At 44.8% G+C, this 18,612-nt stretch overlaps 1 protein-coding gene across 3 annotated transcripts in view; it reads right to left on the reverse strand.

Moving 5' to 3' along the window:
* Window positions 1-251: 251 nt before the first annotated feature.
* BIN1 (bridging integrator 1) overlaps window positions 252-18,612 on the reverse strand; it is a 100,144-nt gene continuing 81,783 nt past the window's right edge. For 2 of the 3 annotated variants that reach the window (XM_075152919.1, XM_075152920.1), the window contains 7 exons: window positions 17,969-18,097; window positions 14,989-15,096; window positions 13,144-13,167; window positions 9,407-9,499; window positions 8,510-8,620; window positions 7,025-7,126; window positions 252-3,531 (listed from right to left, as the gene is read on the reverse strand). In XM_075152919.1, coding sequence (XP_075009020.1) covers window positions 3,424-3,531; window positions 7,025-7,126; window positions 8,510-8,620; window positions 9,407-9,499; window positions 13,144-13,167; window positions 14,989-15,096; window positions 17,969-18,097 — 675 coding nt within the window. In that variant the 3' untranslated portion in view covers window positions 252-3,423. The remainder of the gene's footprint in view (window positions 3,532-7,024; window positions 7,127-8,509; window positions 8,621-9,406; window positions 9,500-13,143; window positions 13,168-14,988; window positions 15,097-17,968; window positions 18,098-18,612) is intronic. The other variant, XM_075152921.1, reaches the window with a different exon arrangement.

Genomic DNA, 18,612 nt, shown 5'->3' on the forward strand with positions numbered 1-18,612 from the left:
CCAAAAAATGCAGTTTAGGGTTAACTGAAACCAGTCATCAGATTAAGAAAAAAAGGCAAAGGCAAAAAGACTATTAACATTAAAATATTTCCTTTCAGCATTTTCAAAACAGAAGGTTTCACACATTTTTGCTTCAAAACAACTTGTTATAGCCCAAGTCATAATGTTTTTAAAAAAGTGAAAAAGCAACCCTACAAATGAATGCTTCGTTTTGGTTTGAAAGGATTTTTCTTTTTTTTTTTTTTATATTTCGATTTTTCCCTTTTTCATTCCACTGAGAAAATGGAAAAAAAAAAAAATTGTCTCAGGTCACCCTTACAACTTCAGGTCACCCTTACAACTTTTTTCCCCAGATTTTTCAGTTCAGCCCGCAAACTGAAAAACCACTGTGGGCTCAGCCTACTTGGGAGTTTACTGTCCCTCTTTCTATTTGAATCAGTCCTAAGCCAAAGAAAATGGGAAGTTCATTTCACCAGGTAATACCAACCAGAATCAAGGTATTTAGCAGATGTAAAAATACTGAAAATGGGAGTTGTGGCTGTTCACAATGGGCTGAACATGACCCAGGAGATAAGAGATCTCCTAGCTCCAAAAAACATTGCCATCTCAAGCTTCCTGCTATGCCATCCTACTCTCATATAAGGCAATTTATAAACTGTGGGTCCGATCCTGCGTTTGACTGAGATGTGCTGACACCACTTATTCATGACCAATGCAAGATCCAGGTAACCCACCCCACCTGCTCTAAGCAAGGGGTTTTGGGGGTTGGGGGGAAGCAAATGGAGAGAGACACAACATCCTCCCCACTAGCAATATTTGAGCATCACTCACATGACCTGAAAACAACATCCCTTTTTTTGCAGAGTGTTACCACTTCTGCAGGGACAATACAGTACTGGATAGTTGCTTTGCAAGCTCAGTAAAATGAAAAGGCCTTATAAGGATCTTTGTTGGGACAGTCATCTGGTTCAAACACAGCAGAAGACAACAACAACAACAGCAAAAAAACCCACAATAAATTAGGTATCAGCACAGCTTTCTAAATGCTCTAGAACAATTACTTGCAAGACAAAAAAATCACAGCTCTGGTACCTAGAATCTTGTCATTTTTAAAAAAAAAAAAAAAAACAATAATCCACAGGTTTTGCATAAAAATAAACATTTTAAGCTGACAGCATTATGTTAATTGGATCAACCCGCTTTTTAATATATATATTTCTATGTATATTTAAATGTATATTTTTTCTATGAATATTCTTTAAAGGAGTAATGGGAGTCACAAATGCATAAAAATAGATATTTTGGAAAAAAAGAGTAATAATAAAGACAACCCCGGTGAAAGGGAAAAAGAAAAAAAAAATCAAACAGGGCAGTATTCTAAAGCAACAGCTCACCATACTGTAATTTGCGGAGTCCAGTCCTTCTGTATTGTGAGCAGTTACTCCTAACTACTATTGGGTTTTGTAACAGTGATGTAAAATATAAATTCCTGCACGTCTATTTAAAAAAAAAAAAAAAAAAGGAGAAGGGATTTGGGTATATAGGACAGATTTTGATGCCTGTTACATTGCTGTAAATAACTAGCACAGATCATCTCCCAAGATGAAAGCAGGAGGAACTCCAGCAATTCTTGCATTTAGAAGAATACATTTTCTAATCAAAAACTGATCTGCCTCTCTGAACTACAATTTAAAAAAAAAAAAAAAAATCCACTTTTGCCTTACAAAGTTTTTTCTGTTGTCCTACAAATAATCAAAACAAATTGGAAAAGGTGGGATTTTCAGTAGTGTGTGTCAGCATTCCGTGCATCTTTCACAAAAGCCAGCTCCTAACAGTTAGGAAGATTATTTCAGAGAATGATCCTGTCCCTTTACAGCAGGAGGTAACCTTACTGTTAAAAATCCCTTCAAGGCAAAAAGATCATGGGTGGGGGGAAGCCATAAAAAAAGATAATAGCCTGACCTGCTTGCCAGCTGCATCAGCATTCAAGTAAAGTTTAAAGTACCTTTGTGGGACTTTAGAGTCTTGGAGGGTCAGACCAGCTTACTTTAACAAGTGTAATATGACTTTGAAACAGCCTTGTCATCTGCTTGTTTAAACTAAAAAACAAAACTCAAAAACAAACAGGAGCAAAGGAAAGGTATAGGAAAGGTCTCAGCATCAGCATTAGACTGCAGAGTGTCATCTTGACACTGACACTTTGATATTCTTGCCTTCCTTTCTAATGCATTAAAAATATCATGAAGTCATGCAGCCATTTTAAAGGAGTATTTCAAGAGTCCAGTTTTCGTAGAGGTTAACTTGATCACCAGCACAGCACTGGAGAAAGCTGATCTAACAATATCTCACTTACAGAACTCTTCAAAGGAAAACAAGAAATACAATTCCACAAATAACAATGCCAATTAAAAACACAGAAAGCAAATTGGTTTTTCCTCGGTGTTTTTTCTTAGTCATTCTTTCAGGAAAAAAATTTTCTTCCCTTGTCTCTTTCTTTAAAAGCAAATTTTCTAACCAGCCAGATTTTAGAGCTATCTTCCATCTACATGCGTCTAAGCTTTTTTGAAACTGCCTACAGGGTTTTGGGGGCAGAGGATCCCCTCTCCTAAATTTCAGAGCCATCTAAATGGCATCCACTTGTTTTGCCTTGTTTCTCCTCTTGAATTTGTCCATTCCCTTAGCATTTCACAGGCCAATACTACTGCGAGAATTTAGATGTCTGCATTTGAAAGAACTTTGGACTGAGCACAGCTTCACGCATTTCATCTTCTCCATGCCCTTGCCATGTAGTTTCTTCTATCTTTACATGTATAAAATCACAGTTTGTCTAACATTGTTTTAAAGGAAGAAAATAAAATACACACACACACATACATTGTATTGGTGAACACTATACACTAAATATTTTTTTCAACAGCATAACAGAAAGTTTGGCCTACTGTAGGTTGAACATGTAGGGAAGGCTGAATTTTTACGGTTGCCATGCAAGCCACCTTCAAGACAAAACAGATGAACCCACCCAAGAGCAAATGCAGCTTCTACTCTCAAGCCATTAGACAAATACTGCCTTTCCAGGGATCAGACTGACATATCGCCAATTCCGTCAACGCAGTATTTAGAGAACCACACTGAGTTGCTTCTGCATCAGTCCTCTGAATCCAAATGCTGTTAAAACCAAAGGGGGAAGAGGGTATTTGACTTGCCTTATTATTATTAATATGTATATATTTTGATAACACTTTGAATTTCAATTTACTTCTGAAACCTTGCCCTTTGAGAAGAACACACCCTTTGAGCTGACTTTTTTTTCAGGCTTCTGTTCCTTTAAAATTCTCTCTTCTGTTCATTTCGCTGTTCTTTTACAATTATCTACCAGAAAACTTGCTTTCTTCCAGCAGAAATGCAGCTGGTGGACTTGGGCTTTCACTGCACCCGCTCTGTGAAATTCTCTGGGAAAACCCCCCGGCATTGGTCAAGTTCCTTATGCTGGATCCAGTCAGACTCCTTCACGCCCATCAGCCATCCTTCGTCCTGGAGGAGAAGAGAGAGATCAGATGCTGAGGGATAGATGTGAGCAGGGATTTTTTTTTACAGAGTGCGGGCCAAGGAGGTGTCAAGGCATTATCAAAGCCATGCTCGTATTTGGCTTGGAGACAATCTAGGAAGAGGATGGGGGAGATGGAAAAAAATTCTTTCGTTCCCTTTCAAACAGGGAGAAGGCTACATCCCACCAGAGTCAGTACCAAAACTCCTATCTGACCCAGAGTGCCTAGAGACAGTGAAATTGTAAACAATTAGCAAGTGTAATAGAAACATATCATAATTTACACCCACTGAAGCAGCAGAAATTCTGCCAAAGAAAGTCTCTAGAGCTATAGGATGGGAATCACCTATCTCAGCTTTCACAATCTAAACATGAGGGGTCTAGCATTCTCCATAGTCATAAAAGAGACGGGCACCTCCACTGTGCAATTCATCCCATTCATCTTGGGCACAGGTCTTTCGAAAGGATGAATCATTCCCTGGAGGTGCTCACCCCCTGCTCCAGTCAGGGCACCCGGATGATTAAGCATTTTGGAGAGGTGGTACAGGCAAAATGAGTCTTGTTTGCTCTGCCGAAATTCTGATCTATGAGAATTGGGAGCTGAGGAGCTCAACCCATCTTCCCAAAACCCAGCAGTCTGTTGGACTTGATGCAAGGTGAGGTTGGCAAACTCCCAAACTTGTGCTACACATGATACAAGACCAAAGGTGTCTCACAAGGGTTCTCCCTAGCCACCAAACCTATACAACTATAAACAGGGATGAATTTTCACTGAGGCAAATGGAGTCCTGCCTGGTAGAACCTGCTCAGGAGGAGAATCGGACTTCCCACACTTTACCTGCAGGGTGTCTAGCACCAAGATTTCTGCTCCATCCGAAGCACATGAGGGAGACGAGACATTCAAGGTGGGAAGGCTGCACTGCTTGCAGCTCAGGTGTGCAACCACCCCATTCTTTGCATGCCTTGGACTGCCACCATGGAAGCACCCCTTCAGCATGCAGATATACCCACTCATGTGAGTGGGGCAGCCTACGGATTAAGACTGCAGCATGAGGCAAGAGAGCTCCATGGGAGACCACTGCCTCCGAACTCAACAGCCTGCTCTGCATCCACTCCTCTGGGCAAAGCATGCACCAGCCTCATTTAGAGGTATGTTATCACATTCAACTATATAACTTGCCAGGGCAGAAGTGCTCAGGCAACCAGATGCTCTAAGCTGTGGGGAAATGGGACATGTGTGTGTGTGGTTCACACAGTTATTCTGACACTTCTGCTTTCCTGGAACTGGCAGGAGTTACCTGAGTATTTACCCAAAGCCAAGCAATGCCTCCCTTGAAACATGTTCTTTAAAAAGTACGTGCACAGTGCAGGAGTGATGCAGCCCTCGCCAGGGGTAATCCATGGGGCACGTATTGCTTTCTGCTGCCATCTTGCAGCTTCTGCCCTCTTGTCCTGTTTTCTGCACATTTCACGTGGCAGCAGATCAGCCCAGCCATTGTATCCGAGTTCCCTGCTCCTTGCAGGCTGCACTGGGTGCCTGCGGGCTCAGTTAGCCCTGGCTGCTGCCTTAGATTTGAGCATTCAGGGGATGCCATGGGAATGGCATGAGACGGGAACCCATCTGCAGCAGCCAGCTTGCAGGGGCTGCGGAAGGACTGACACGCCATAAATCAGGAAGACAAATGACTAGGTGGAAGACGCTGGGCCCAAGTGTCTGGAAGGCAGCTTCCAGCTCACAGCACGGCAAGCGCAAAAGCTCATCCATTTGCGCATAGCATCTGTGCCATACAGCATGCATCTCTCCCACTGCATCGTGCTACGAAGGGTCTCCTCAGCTGTAGGGATTAGACACGAGGACCCAGATTGACCCTTGCCAATTTTGAACCACGTCACTTGAAGTTCCAGCTTAAAAGCGTTGCTGCCCTCAACCTTTTCTTCTACCAGGAGAGATGAATCCAGGCCTGGCTGATGTACCCACAAATTGACACCTAAGCTGCAAGATGGGGACATGGATCACAGTCTATTATCCTAAGCTTCCTCCACTCACGTACACAGTTCATGCACATGTTAAGAGCCAACATTTTCTGGCTGAGTATGGTCGGGGTTAGGGAAACGAGCTGTAGCAGAGGATACGCTGTAGGAGGGTTAGAGGGCTTCAGTGCAGCTACAGCATCATGTTAGCAACACTCAGAGCTCACCCTCTGCAGCTTGGAGAGTCTCGAGTTCATGGCTGTTGCACCCACATCCAGCTAGAGTGCAAACATAAGGCATTGAAAAACTCTGCTCCACAAATGCCATCTCCTACCACAGAAACTAGGGGAGCTGTCACTCATTTCCCATCCAGAAAGCTCTCTGAGAAAGAAATGCTCACAAATGCTTGTGCAGGGCAGTCCCACTCAGTGAAGAGTTTTGTGTCCAGAAGGAATCACTGCCTTTTCCCCATAAAACCCTTCCCCCCAGAGAACCTAGCTCTGCTGGAACTGCTGGCACATTATAGCTCCCATTTCACAAGCAGCAGCAAGATCTGCCTCCGTAATTCACAAAGCCAACAGCTGAGCCACAAAGAGATCCACATCTTCTGTGACCAGTGAACTACATCACCTTCCCTTTACCCCTTGTGGAATCCAGATCTTGTCTGGGCTTGGCCAAACCCAAAGAGCTGGTGACTACTGAATCAGTTTGGAGAATTCCCTTCCTTTTCCAAACAAAAACCTGGAGACGTGAGCATAAATTTTATAAAATCACCACCTCCCTCAGCTGAAGTAGTAAAACTGCTGCACACTTTATCAGCTGGAAGCTCTCAAACACAGCAAGTGAGGAGGATTTACTCAAGGCTTCTAGAAATAGCTCAGATTAAAGAAAAACATCACCAATTAAATTCAGGTTGGGGATGGACAGTAAGACTGTTCTCTGGAGCTGAGCAACCTGCTGCAGCCTTTGATTCTGCTGCCATCTCCTGACCAAACACTGCCTTTCCGAAATAGCCATTGCTATGCTGAAGTGCAAGACATCATCCACAGCAAGCTGCTTTCTCAGAGCTCCAGTATTCCTCAAAAGGGGAGAAAACATCATCATAAGCTGTGGGTCACTCCTGCCAATGCCACAGTCTGCACTGCAGTGGTCACAGGGAATGTGCATCAAGTTTAGGAGCAGTGAGGAGGCAAAGTATGGGCTCTGTTGGGCTCCCTGATCAAGGAAGCCATTGTATTGGCTCAAATCCCTGATAGGGACAGGAAGCTATGGCTATTTCACATGCTTTATGCAGGATAATGTCTCCACTTTCCAATCACAAGCACAGTCCTCCCCTCTGTTGCAGAAAGCCAATCTCAAGCTCAAGGACAACCGGCTCTCCCGCCAGCTCCCAGCCACAAACTGATGGCTCTGCATCCAGCCAGCCGACTGTTAGTGGAGGAAGAAGCAGCTCTGGAAATCCCCTTGGCTCCTCCCGGCCCAGGCTTACACCCTGTCTTCCCCACTCACCTGCTCCTCAGGGTTCTCAAATGGAATCACAAGCACCACGTCCCCGGCCTTCAGCTGCAGCTCGTCGCTGTCGGTGGCCGTGTAATCATGCATGGCCTGGACCTATGGGGAGAGGGGAGGAGAGCTTGCGTGAGGCCAGCCTTCTCTCACCCAGCTCTGTAACAGGTGACAAGGCTTTCCAATTCATTGAGTCACTGGATGATTCAGGTTGGAAGGCACCTTTGGAGGACATGTGATCCAACCTGCTGCTCAAGGCAGGGCAAGCTTGGATCACAAATGCCACATCTACGGGAATAACCACTTCCCTTAATCTAATGGCCACATGCTTGTTCATACAGCCTGGCATGCAGCTCACCTTTGCCACAAGGGCATCATGGTGAGTCTCATTCAACTTGCTATGCATCAGCACCTCCCCGTCCTTCCTTAGGAAGGCTGAATTCCCAGGGTATGGGCCCAAAAACCTCATAAGGTAGAAAGCCTTTATTCATTCGAATGGTGCCCTGTATTCCTTTTGCAGCTGGACTGCAGGAGTATTAGAGATTATAGCCTCCCGTCTCTGTCACAGCAAGCAGGGAGAGGAAACGTAGGGAAGAGTATCAATTTGGATCTTCGAGTGATTGTATCCTGCCGTGTTTTCTCTTTGGTATTCAGCCCAATTCCTATCAACATCTGTGTTACAGCTTTTCTACTTCAAACCACAGCTCTCCACTTCAAGCACTACAGTCTATAATGCTGCCTGTAACCAGTCTAAATGTGACGAGCCTCCTAGTGTTCTTCAGGGTTTTGTCATTCTTCTGCTTTTGGTAGAGCTCCCAGAGAAAAAAAAAAAGATGCATGGACATGCCTAAACCAGAAGAAAAGCATTCCTATAGCAGGAGACTCATGTCTCACTTCCAGGGCATGAGGCATCTGTGATGTCTTGCTACCATATTCCATTATGCACATTAAATTTGTGGCCTATCCTTACCCAGAATCACGCCTTTCTCCACACCTTCGAAACAAGCATATTCTTTGACACATTCAGAATACCCACCAGACTTCCCTGTCTAATCCTATATTTTTCCCTGTTCATCCTGGCTTTCTAATTTCCCCCTCTGTGCCTACTGGTGTTTCCAACTCTTCCTCATTTGCCACTTGCATCAAAGTTTACCCTTTCCAGTTTGGAACACAACTTCTTATCTACTATCCAGAGTCCATGACTGATGCTACCACACCACCAGAGATAGAAATAATTGCAGCAGAGAGAAGGAGGGGTTTTGCTATACAGCACAGCCAGACGTTTAGACACTGATGCTCTTACAGAGTCCTTTGAAACATCTGGAACTGCATGAAGCTGGGCTGCTGGAGAGCAAGGTGTATTTCTCCTTCAACTTCCTGTCTCCCTTTCAATGCGGCATAGCCTATGGCCACACTGAGCGAAAGCAGTTAATTCGTTACAGGAAAAAAAATCACCAGAAACTCAGTGCCCCACCGCCACACACTCACCTTGAACAGAAATCCTGGGGGCATGTCAGCTCTTTCAGACGAAGCGCCTCCTTCCACGGTGCCATTGACAGTAGCAGGGAAAGTTTCCACAACGACAGCAGGCAGAGAGCTCTGGTAGGCAGCAGCAGCCAGGGAAGCAAAAAAAGCCATTGAGAAAAGAGAATCCAAAATTGCAGCTCCAAGTCCACCCTGGAGGATCCACAGCCCAACCCTATCCATGTCTTCAGCAGGTTTTCCCAGCACACCAGTCAGTGACAAAAACACCCCAAAGGACAGCAGAGGCAGCAGTGAGAAGGCAGGAGAGGTGATCGCTGTCTTCCTTAAGGCTGCAGAAGGGCAGAGAGGATTTAAAGTTTTTCTGGGACCACAATGCCTGGCATTTCCCGTTCACTGCGGTCACAACGCAGTTCTTGTAGAGCCCTCGTGGAACAGACAACTCAAATGGGACAGCCTATCGGAACCAAGCAGCCATGAGATGGGACCCACTCCAGTCCCCTATAAAGATGGCAGTGTCAAGAAAAAAAGAGGAACCCTGGATATTCAGGGGACACAGGCAGAGCCCAGAGGACAGGGTAGGTAAAGTAAATGGTGAGCAAGGAGGAATCCAGCAGACAACACAAACTTAGCACTGCATGGGCTGTGAGCTGGCTTCACAACATGGGTGAAAAGACAGTTCTTTTTGTGGATCTTCCAGCAGAGCTTCTCCCTAAGCATTACACAGATAAAATGTAACGGCTAAGTCTGGCCTCTGAATAAGAGCATTGTAACTGCTGGGGTGGCAGGGATGTGTTTTTCCAAGCAGCCACACGTCTCTTTTCCCAGCCCAGCGTCCCACATCTGCGGTATGACAATGGGATGTGATGGAGAAAAGGGACTCCTGTCCCTCAAGGTGCTTACCGATCCTGAATCAGCTTCAGTTTTAGATGCTTCAGCTCCAGCTACTGCTTCTGATCCAGCTGCTTCAGCTCCTGCATGGGCTGCTTCTGTAGGCTGCAATACAAAAGTCATCCAGGTGGAGAGTTATGCTTATTACAGCTACATGTGTCTGCAGAAAAGTGCAGCTCAGTCTGTCCAAGTGCTCTATGCTGTTGACTGCTGCCATCTGCTGACAAATAGGTGAGAAACCTCAGGGTCTTGCTAGGTTTCTGTCTCCCTCTTTCTCTGCAACCCAGTGAAATCACAGTAAAGCCTGCATTCCCTCACTCTAGCCACACAGCAGGCAATACTCCAGAGGAAATCAATGAAATGCCAGAAATCCTGTGCGCCTTTCTTTTCACGATCTAAGTCGCAGACCTACTTTACACAGTATCTATTATCACATAAAGATTGCCCGCTTGTATGTGAATACAAGTCTGCTTGCCTGCCAAGGGACAAGGATCTCTCCATAGGCTACTTCCAAGGATCAACAACCAAGAAATATTTCAGCCTTTACATACTCCCAGAAACCGAAGAGCATGGTAATAATGTGTCCAGATACGGAACTTAGTCTGGACCCAGCATCTACATGACATTAGCACTGAATCAAATGGAACTGAAAACTGTGCCAACTTTCACCCAGTTTGATTCTGGATAGGCCCCAAGAGTCATGAATTTGGATTCTGCTGTGAATATTCTATTAGTAAGAATTTGCTATGAATATTCCGCACGGTGTGTGCGCACGTGCACACATTTGTGTTGGTGGAGAGGGGAGTTTTCTAATGCACAAAAGCTGCCACCACCAGGGAGAAATATTCAGCATCACCTACAAATCACTGCCTGGCAGAGACTGTTCTAGGAAGCCTGGGACAGGGGTTTCTGTGCACAACAAAAGACCAACCAAACACCTCTGATACACTTCCATCAGTTCAAGTTTTTATCCTCCCTTGCCTGAAGTCAGACTAACTCTGTTTTAACACAAAATTGAAGGTATTCATTTGCCCCTCCCAGAAACCGCAGCAACACAGGAAGTAAGTTGGATCTGGTAGCAGCAATGCTGCAGATCAGCCCTTTGGGAGACCGGTCAGGCAGCACCTGGGAAGACTCCTGACAAGAATTTCAGGGGTCTAATTTGCAGCCCAAGTGTCTTCATGGCCAGTCCATATCCGTTTGTTCTCTATACCAGATAGCATATGCGCCTCTTTGCAGAATCTAACCAGGTACCCACTTCATACTTGTGCAACAGAGATTGCTATACAGAGATTTCCCATTTTTAATACATGTGAATAAACCAGCTTTATCATGCCTACATGCCTCATACATTTGGTAAACACATGTACCCCTGAATACAACCACATTCAAAACAAGGCATTGTCCAGATTTCTTTATGTAGCAATTCTCATAGTCCCAACCCTACAAAAGCCCAGTGGAAAGCAACAACCATGGTAACCCTTAACTCTACACCCATCTGGCTACTAGCCATGCGCTAGCACAATGCTCCAAGTAGTTTTCTAATAACAGCAGCAATAACGAAGAAATAAATCCTTGATTTAACAAAAAGCCATTACTTTACCTTCAGCTGCTCCAATGGTGCCATTTAACACATGCTTTCCTCTTCTATCACATCCTTCCTCATGTCTCCCCATCACCATGTCCACAGGCCTATATTGCCAGAGGATATTATAAACAGCAAAGCTGTTCCCATCCTGCAGAGGATTCCCACAGCAGCTTTGGTAGTGCTAAGGTAAATGTATGCGTATGAAATGCTACGAAGGCTTCTCCTGTTTAATTAGATTCACTCCCAGGTTGCTTTTTATTTGGATTCAGTGAAACTGGAACTGGGACTGATGCCAGGCCAACTCTATCTGGCCAAGCATGGTTTTATGTGGACAACTGAAAACTAGCTCAACATGAGCTCCTTTTTTAAAAGCAGCTAATTTGCAAAAACAGTATTTAATAACCAGAGAAATTGAATCTAAATTAATCCCCTGGATTTCAACAAAAGGCATTTTCATGTCAGCTACTTATTTTTCTATTTTACGTACCTGTGGGCAGCCCAAGGCCTATAAAAGCATTTACAGTCATGGAAAGATACTATAGGGAGAAGAGGAAGAATTGCTCACTGCTCTTGCCCGGTTTGAAAGCTGTGCTTGTTCCAACAGCAGCATCATACTCATCAAATGCAAGTTTCCCAGTCTGCAGAACTAAGCAAGTTCTGCTGCATCCAAGTTTCTATGCAGTTGTTAACCTCATGGCATATGGGACTATGTAACCGTGCAACAAGTCTCCTCTCATCAACAGCTAAGAACAACATTAGAGAAAAACACTTCAGAAGACTTGAAGAGCAAGAGGAGAATTCCCCAGCTATAGGGAGCTCTGCTCTTTAACCAGGTATGGTATACTAAGGTGAGAACATCTTGCCTAGTAGCATTCCCCCGTTGATTAAATTGTCCTTTGAGTGAAATCAGTTTCCAGGATGGGAGAAATGGCCCAGAACACTTTTTACACCCCAGACTAAGCACAGCTCAATCAGATACAGTCATGCCTCACCCTTGCCCATCCACTTGAAAGGCACGAGATCCTTCCTTGCGAAAACAGACTTCTTTTCTTTCTTACTAACACAGACTGACAATGCATATACAGGCGAATGACAGATGTTAAACACTGATGGCTGATAAAACACACAAGGGAAACATCTTTCTCAACATGACCCAAGCTCATCTGAAGGAGAGCACTGGCCACAGTGAGTCCTTGGGCCAGGCTCTCAGCAAGGGTTAAGTCATGTCCTCCCAAGTACTGACTCTAGGTGGTGATCTGGCCCTTGAGAATGGAAAGGTTGGCAGGACTCGATTCCCCAGCATAAGCCAAGGACATGTGCTTACATCTGCACCATGGGATATAGCCAGCTCAAGTAGCAGGCTTGAGTACCCGGACCAAGCGTTTTCTGCCCACACTGCTGGCTGTTTGTCCAGAGGGGCTCAAAAGTAGTTGTGCTTGAAACATCTCTCAATGGGTTAATCTGCAGCAATCCGAGACCTTCCCAGGCCCAATATATCTAGAGGGCATAAGTGAGGGTCTGGCTTTGGTTCAGATGCAGAGCATGTGTAGGGTCTCCCTTGTCAACAACCTCCAAAGCTGACGTTGAGGCAGATGCCAGGTAAGCCTTGGGCCTGCACTTAACTTTCAGTGTAGACACAGGCTGATCTATTTCACATCAGCCTTTCTGGCAATGACGGTCAATGAACAGCAAACATCACAGATAATTCCAAACGTGTATGTATACCCAATGGTACAGGCAGTAAGGACGAGGAGCAGCTGAGACATTTATGCATCGCACACAAGACCCAACAGGATGTACAGAGTTTAGGAGATACTGGGGAGTGGAGGGTGAGGATGATGCCACAGTGGGATTAAGTTTGAGGAGAACATTACAGCATCATGCCAAAGGAAAGATGAGTGAGTTAGCAGGGAAAGGCAATGGGGTTGTGTGCTGGTGGAGACATAAGTTTCAGAGTGCCAGACCTGACTTGCAAACATGTGGCTGCCCCTGGTGCTTCACAGAAGATGCAAAAGTGAGTTCAGCAGCACATGGAGCAACTTTGATTTGGGGTGTGCAGAAAGGAAAAGCAGCGAGGGAAAGGAGACAGGTATGCACACAGAGATGGCACTGGCACATGCACAGTACATGATGAGAGATGAAAGCCATATGAAGTTCTTACCTCCCATAAATCCCAAGGTAAAGACTAAGCATGTCAAAGAGCAACAAAAATAAAACATGTTTATATATGATTATTTCAGTGAGTACAAACATTACAGATGCTGATCAGACTGAAGCAGACATACACATTCAACAACACTTATCTCTGCATGTTTTGAAAATATTTTTTAATTACCTGAATTTATACATCCCTCCCCACTGCATATTCAAATTTAAGTACCAAGGCATTTGAGTAAGGGTTTTTTCCTACCTCTGGTATGAAGAGAGACAGCCAAGCCACATTTAGTTATCAGTGGCAGACCACATAGCCCGAAAAAAACCTCATGAGTTTGTGGTCCATCAGAGTTAAATGTGCTCCCATATATCCACACCCAACAGAGTTAGTATGATTTCAGAACAAGACTTCAACTGATGTCTTTCAATCAGTAGTGAAGTATCTTAACCTCTTTGCCATAGTGCCCACCCTGTAGGATATAAATTTGATTGCTTTGAAAACTAGGTGGTTTTCGCTAGGTTTTGTACTGTGGTTACCATTAGAAAGCATTGATTTCAGACTCTTTCTTTTAATGACTTCTGAAGCTAATAATAAATACATTAGAAAACCAAATATGCTATTGCTGAGCAGTTTTAAAAAACCCACTCAGTGTAATATTTGTTGCTTGCTGGAAGGGTAACAAATAATTCCATTTTAAGTCAAATTTATACTTGTATCCTACACTAGTATACCAAATTATCTGAGTTATAACTGGTGATTCAGAAAAAAAAAATCCCAGTAAACAATTTTTTAAAAAAAAAGGCTTATCCTGGCATGCAGCTTGTTCTGTCAGGCAAGCAGACACAAAATGCCAATCTGCCCACTTAAAGTTCCAGAAAGTGGTAGCTTGCCATACTGGTGTGTATCAAACTATGATAATAATTAGTATTTTGCAAATACAGTATTTTAATTCAGAAGAATCAAATGCCTAATGTTTGATCTCTCTAATAAGAGTAGTCTTATCGCTACAAAAATCTGTGTCATACAGGCCTACTTGACATGATGATACTGGAGAAATACTGTAAACATCCCAATTATGTTTATTACAAATTTTAATGGCAACCACAGGCAAAAAATAACCATTTCATACATATGAAATGGAAAGTCTCAGTGAAGACAACAGCCAAATTCAGGATGCACTTCAAAGCCTCCAGCCATTTAGACATAAAATGAAGAGCAGTCCACCTGCCTCTAACAGTGGTCAGGACCAGGAACAGGCCAGACCAGAATTAGGCATCTTCCTTTTTGATACCGCACTGCGCAGCACCATGCTCAGGGAGGAAGCTACTTCTTAACTATGAACAGAGGCTGTGTCATACCCAGAAGAAGGGCTTCACATCACTTGAATGTCCGTCTACATCTTTATTCATCTTAAGTAACTGCAGATTATCAGAGTGTCTGTTCACTAAAAATCCCTTTGAGAGCAATTTATAGCAGGAGCAGAGAACTGAGGCTGAATTCCCATCCAGAAAGTAACAGTTTAAATCCATGTGGCATACAGAGGATGCTAATCTAGGGAGGGACGTACATGAAGTTGAACGAGTTGTCAATCAGTAGAGCATCAGAGCAAAGCACAAGCATCCCACAAACACCTAGTGCCAGACTGTGGCCAGGCTAATAGCCACCTGATTCTCACTGGACTTACACATCCAGCAGAGAAGACCAAAGTGCCCATCTGCAAGGCACAGGTCTGGGCACCCAGCCCAGCCACCCACCGCTCAGGTCCACATTATCATTCATGTGGGTGCAGGTCACGCCACACTTGGCAACAGGTCAGTTATGAAGGAAGAAGGAATGGTGATATGAACCAACCTGGGAGGCGGGTGTGGGGGTCTTCCCCACAGTGGCATCTGGTTTAATGGGATCAAAATCCAGATCCAACAGGCTGGCTCCCTCCTGGAAGGGCCCAGGGGCATCAAACTTGGCAGCAGTGAGGAAGAAAAGCAGTACGAGCATTAGAGACACACACACGCACGCAGAATAGAGGGAGGGTATGTGATATCCAGGAGCTAAGGCTGCAAGCGCAGAAGACATGGTGGCAATGCAAACACCTGATGTGACTCCTGACTGCTTGATGCCTATAATCACTGGCAGTTCGCATGGGTGCCACTGTAAACCAAACCTGAAGCCTTTTCCACAGGACTCATTCATCTTCCCACCTGGCCAAATGAGCTGACATGGTGTAAGCACCTGACCTGCTCTGGTCAAAAGGATCACTGCCACTGACAATTCAGAAGGGCTTCTCTTCTATCTATACCTATTGCCCATAGCTCTTCCAGCTGCCTTTGCACTGAAGGACAGACTCCCTCAGCCACATACAGAAAAGCTGCCATCCATACAACTTATCTCAGGAACATGGATCCAGGTAGAAAATCACCCAAACTGCTGGAAGGCAAGTCTGAGAGACCCCAGAGCTAACTCCCAAAGCTCCTAATTCCCTCCTGCCTTCTGAGACAGAAACACAGAACATGGCAGCTCACCCTAGCTAAGGAATTTGAATCACTCCCCAATCAAAAAATGCAGTTTTCAATAGCTTCCATTTCTGGACATCCCTGAAACATGCACACACGAGTCTTCTAACAAAGCATAAATTTGAGAGGCTTTGCTACTCTCTTCAAAGTCAGCAGAATAACTCCCTTTGACTGATTAACACTCTAGCTAAAGACAATGATGGCACATTCACTGATTACCATTAATAAAACAGTTACTACGAAGGACATGAGTCATTAGTATTCAAAACTGAACTATCACTTCTGGTTTTTAGATTTTTTAGAACCTAACCACTACGAGACACTCCTTTCTACTCAGCTTCAGAGGAAGCTGCTCTCTCCAGGAACATTTGCCCCTGTTTCCAGTGACCTCCCAGCTCACTGGCCCCGCTGCTTCAGCTACCTTTCCAACAACACACGAAGTGTGGCAGGTTGGTCTCCAGTTATATCATAGCCCCACAACGGAAAAACTCCTGAAAAGTAGCAAGAGACACCATTTAAGAGAAAGTCTTCTGAATACAACCCACACCACCATCATTTTCACCTCCTCTAGTTTCCCCTTACTCCAATTCTCCAACAGATTTTTCTCTCCCTTATGAACATCTCTTTTTGAGATCCACGGGGATGAGGACAAGGAACCAAGCTCTCCCATCTCACAATAATAAACCCTGACTAGCATGCAAAAACCAGCTGGCATTCTAGCACATTCCTCCAGCACATCCAGACCACCCATCAGAGAGGTTCCAACCCCAATCTTTAGTTTTGTTTGGTAGTGAGACATCAGAGGCTCCAGTCATGGAATAATCTTACCTCCATTCAAGACTGACATGCATTACACCCCTTGTCTTTAACCAGATCTCCCACAAGACAGCCCACTGGAGCCAAGACATCTGACAGAAATGGCCCTGGGCAACACACTGAACGCTAGTGGCTGCTAGGTGCTTCAGTGAAGATTATTCTGGCAACCAGGGTCCTCCCTCAGAACTCCCCTCTGACTGAAAGTCACAGCAGATGCCATCCTGGGTCAGAGCACTGATCAGGCGTAGAAGAGTACGTCTGACTAAGGGCCAACGTTCACATGGAAATACATGATACAGACCATGGGGCAGATGGAGCGGTCCATTACGACACAGGAGAAGGAAGCACAGAAAATGATAGACAGTTGCTCAGCTGCCTGTGGTGCCTGCCTTCCAACACTGCTGTCAAATCATCTCTCTGCTCTGCAAGCTTTATCTATTGCAATGCAAAATCTGACATGGACTTCCTTCCATTCCCACTCCACCTCTGTTCCTCAGCAACTGGGTGGAAGGTGGCAAACCAGAGGCAATGGAGCAGCATGATGCAAGGAAAAGTTAGGGAATGAGTCACAGATGAGCACTGATAGAGACATTACTTGTGCTTTAACAAGCATTTAGGAAAAATAAATATATATATGTATATATATAAAAAAAAAGCAGATGCAGGTATCTCATGACACAGCCAGAAATCTGGTCAGGCTCCTATACACACAAGGACTGCCATTCTCCTAGATCCAACACCTGGGCATCCTCTCTTGCAGTGATGTAAATCAAAAGGAAAGTGAAGAGGAAAATACGTAATTTGAAAATGTTTTTCCTTTTTCAGGGCTTCAAAAGATGCCACATGACAAGAAAGAAATATTCTGATGGGAACCACTGGCTCATGAAGAGTGACAGACTGTGTCAGCAGTCCTGAATTCACAGCAGGCACAGTCCTGCCCATCTAAACTGGAGGCACCTATTCTCTGCCAAGAGAACTTCATGCAATTCCTGTTGGCCTTTCCTATGCAGGTGTGGGCTTTAAAACACAAAGCCCGTGTGTGAAGGCTTAGAGAGCACAAAATTGCCTTCTCCCAGAACTGGCACAGATGCCAGGGTCAGCACTTGGGGATGTACAAGAGTAGAAAACACATGCTTCATCCACACCCAGGATCCGTGGGTCTGGAAGAGCATATCATGGCATATGAGGGGAGCCATAATCCATGTGCATTGCTGCTGAACAAATGCAGAGATTACTTTCTGGCATCTTCAACAGTTGCATTTCTCCTGTTTCTTCTATGAATGAAAACTCTCAAAGGGCAACGTGTTAGTCAAAGCTGCCTGCTAGCCACCCTCCCCGCTCTAAGTTAGCCTCCTATCTAACCCTTTGCCGTCTGAGGTCCAGTGGTGAGCTTGCCTTCCTCCTTCACCTGACCAGGTTTCATGGCTTGACATCTCCAAAGAGAAGAAAGGTCTAAAGGAAAAGTTCAGAGGCAGACAAATATAAGGCAGGGCATAGCAGCTAACCTGCGAAGGGGTTGTCACACTTATCTCGGGGACAAAATTGTCATCAAACAGACTGATGATGTTCTCCTGCTTGATGTCCTTGGAGGGGGTGACTTTTGGAGGCGGAGGCACCGGAGGCCCTTTCCTCAACTGCATGCAAATGAGCACACGGCCACAGCACAGACGGCGACACCCAAAAAAACCAGAGACAGGAACCAGGTTAGCCACAAAAACTGAAGGTGAGGGAAATCACAACCACAGGCACAGAGCAGGGTCCAATCAACTCCATCTGAAGAAAGAGGGAGGGAGGGTGAAGGGCTGAATTAAAACAAAACAAAAAAACAACCACACGCCTCCAGAGAAGGTTTGGCATCATTAGTTACACTTCAGCCGTGGGCAAGTTTCCCTCTGCAGAGGAGAAGCGTAACACAATTAATATGCATTGACAGGACATGCATACATAATTAAAGCATGTGCAACCTTCAAAAGAACCACTGGGAAGGGAGCAGATCAATTACTGAGAACACAATTCAATAGACCAGGCCAGCACTGCCTCCCTTTGCCGTACTTACCATACCTAAGGGAATGAGAGATCAGACTCAATTTGTCCTATTATGGGTGGGTGACCATGAGGACAGACTCTGATCTGCCCAGTACTGGTTCCC

This window comes from Calonectris borealis, chromosome 6, assembly GCF_964195595.1.
Source record: "Calonectris borealis chromosome 6, bCalBor7.hap1.2, whole genome shotgun sequence".
NCBI lineage: Eukaryota > Metazoa > Chordata > Aves > Procellariiformes > Procellariidae > Calonectris > Calonectris borealis.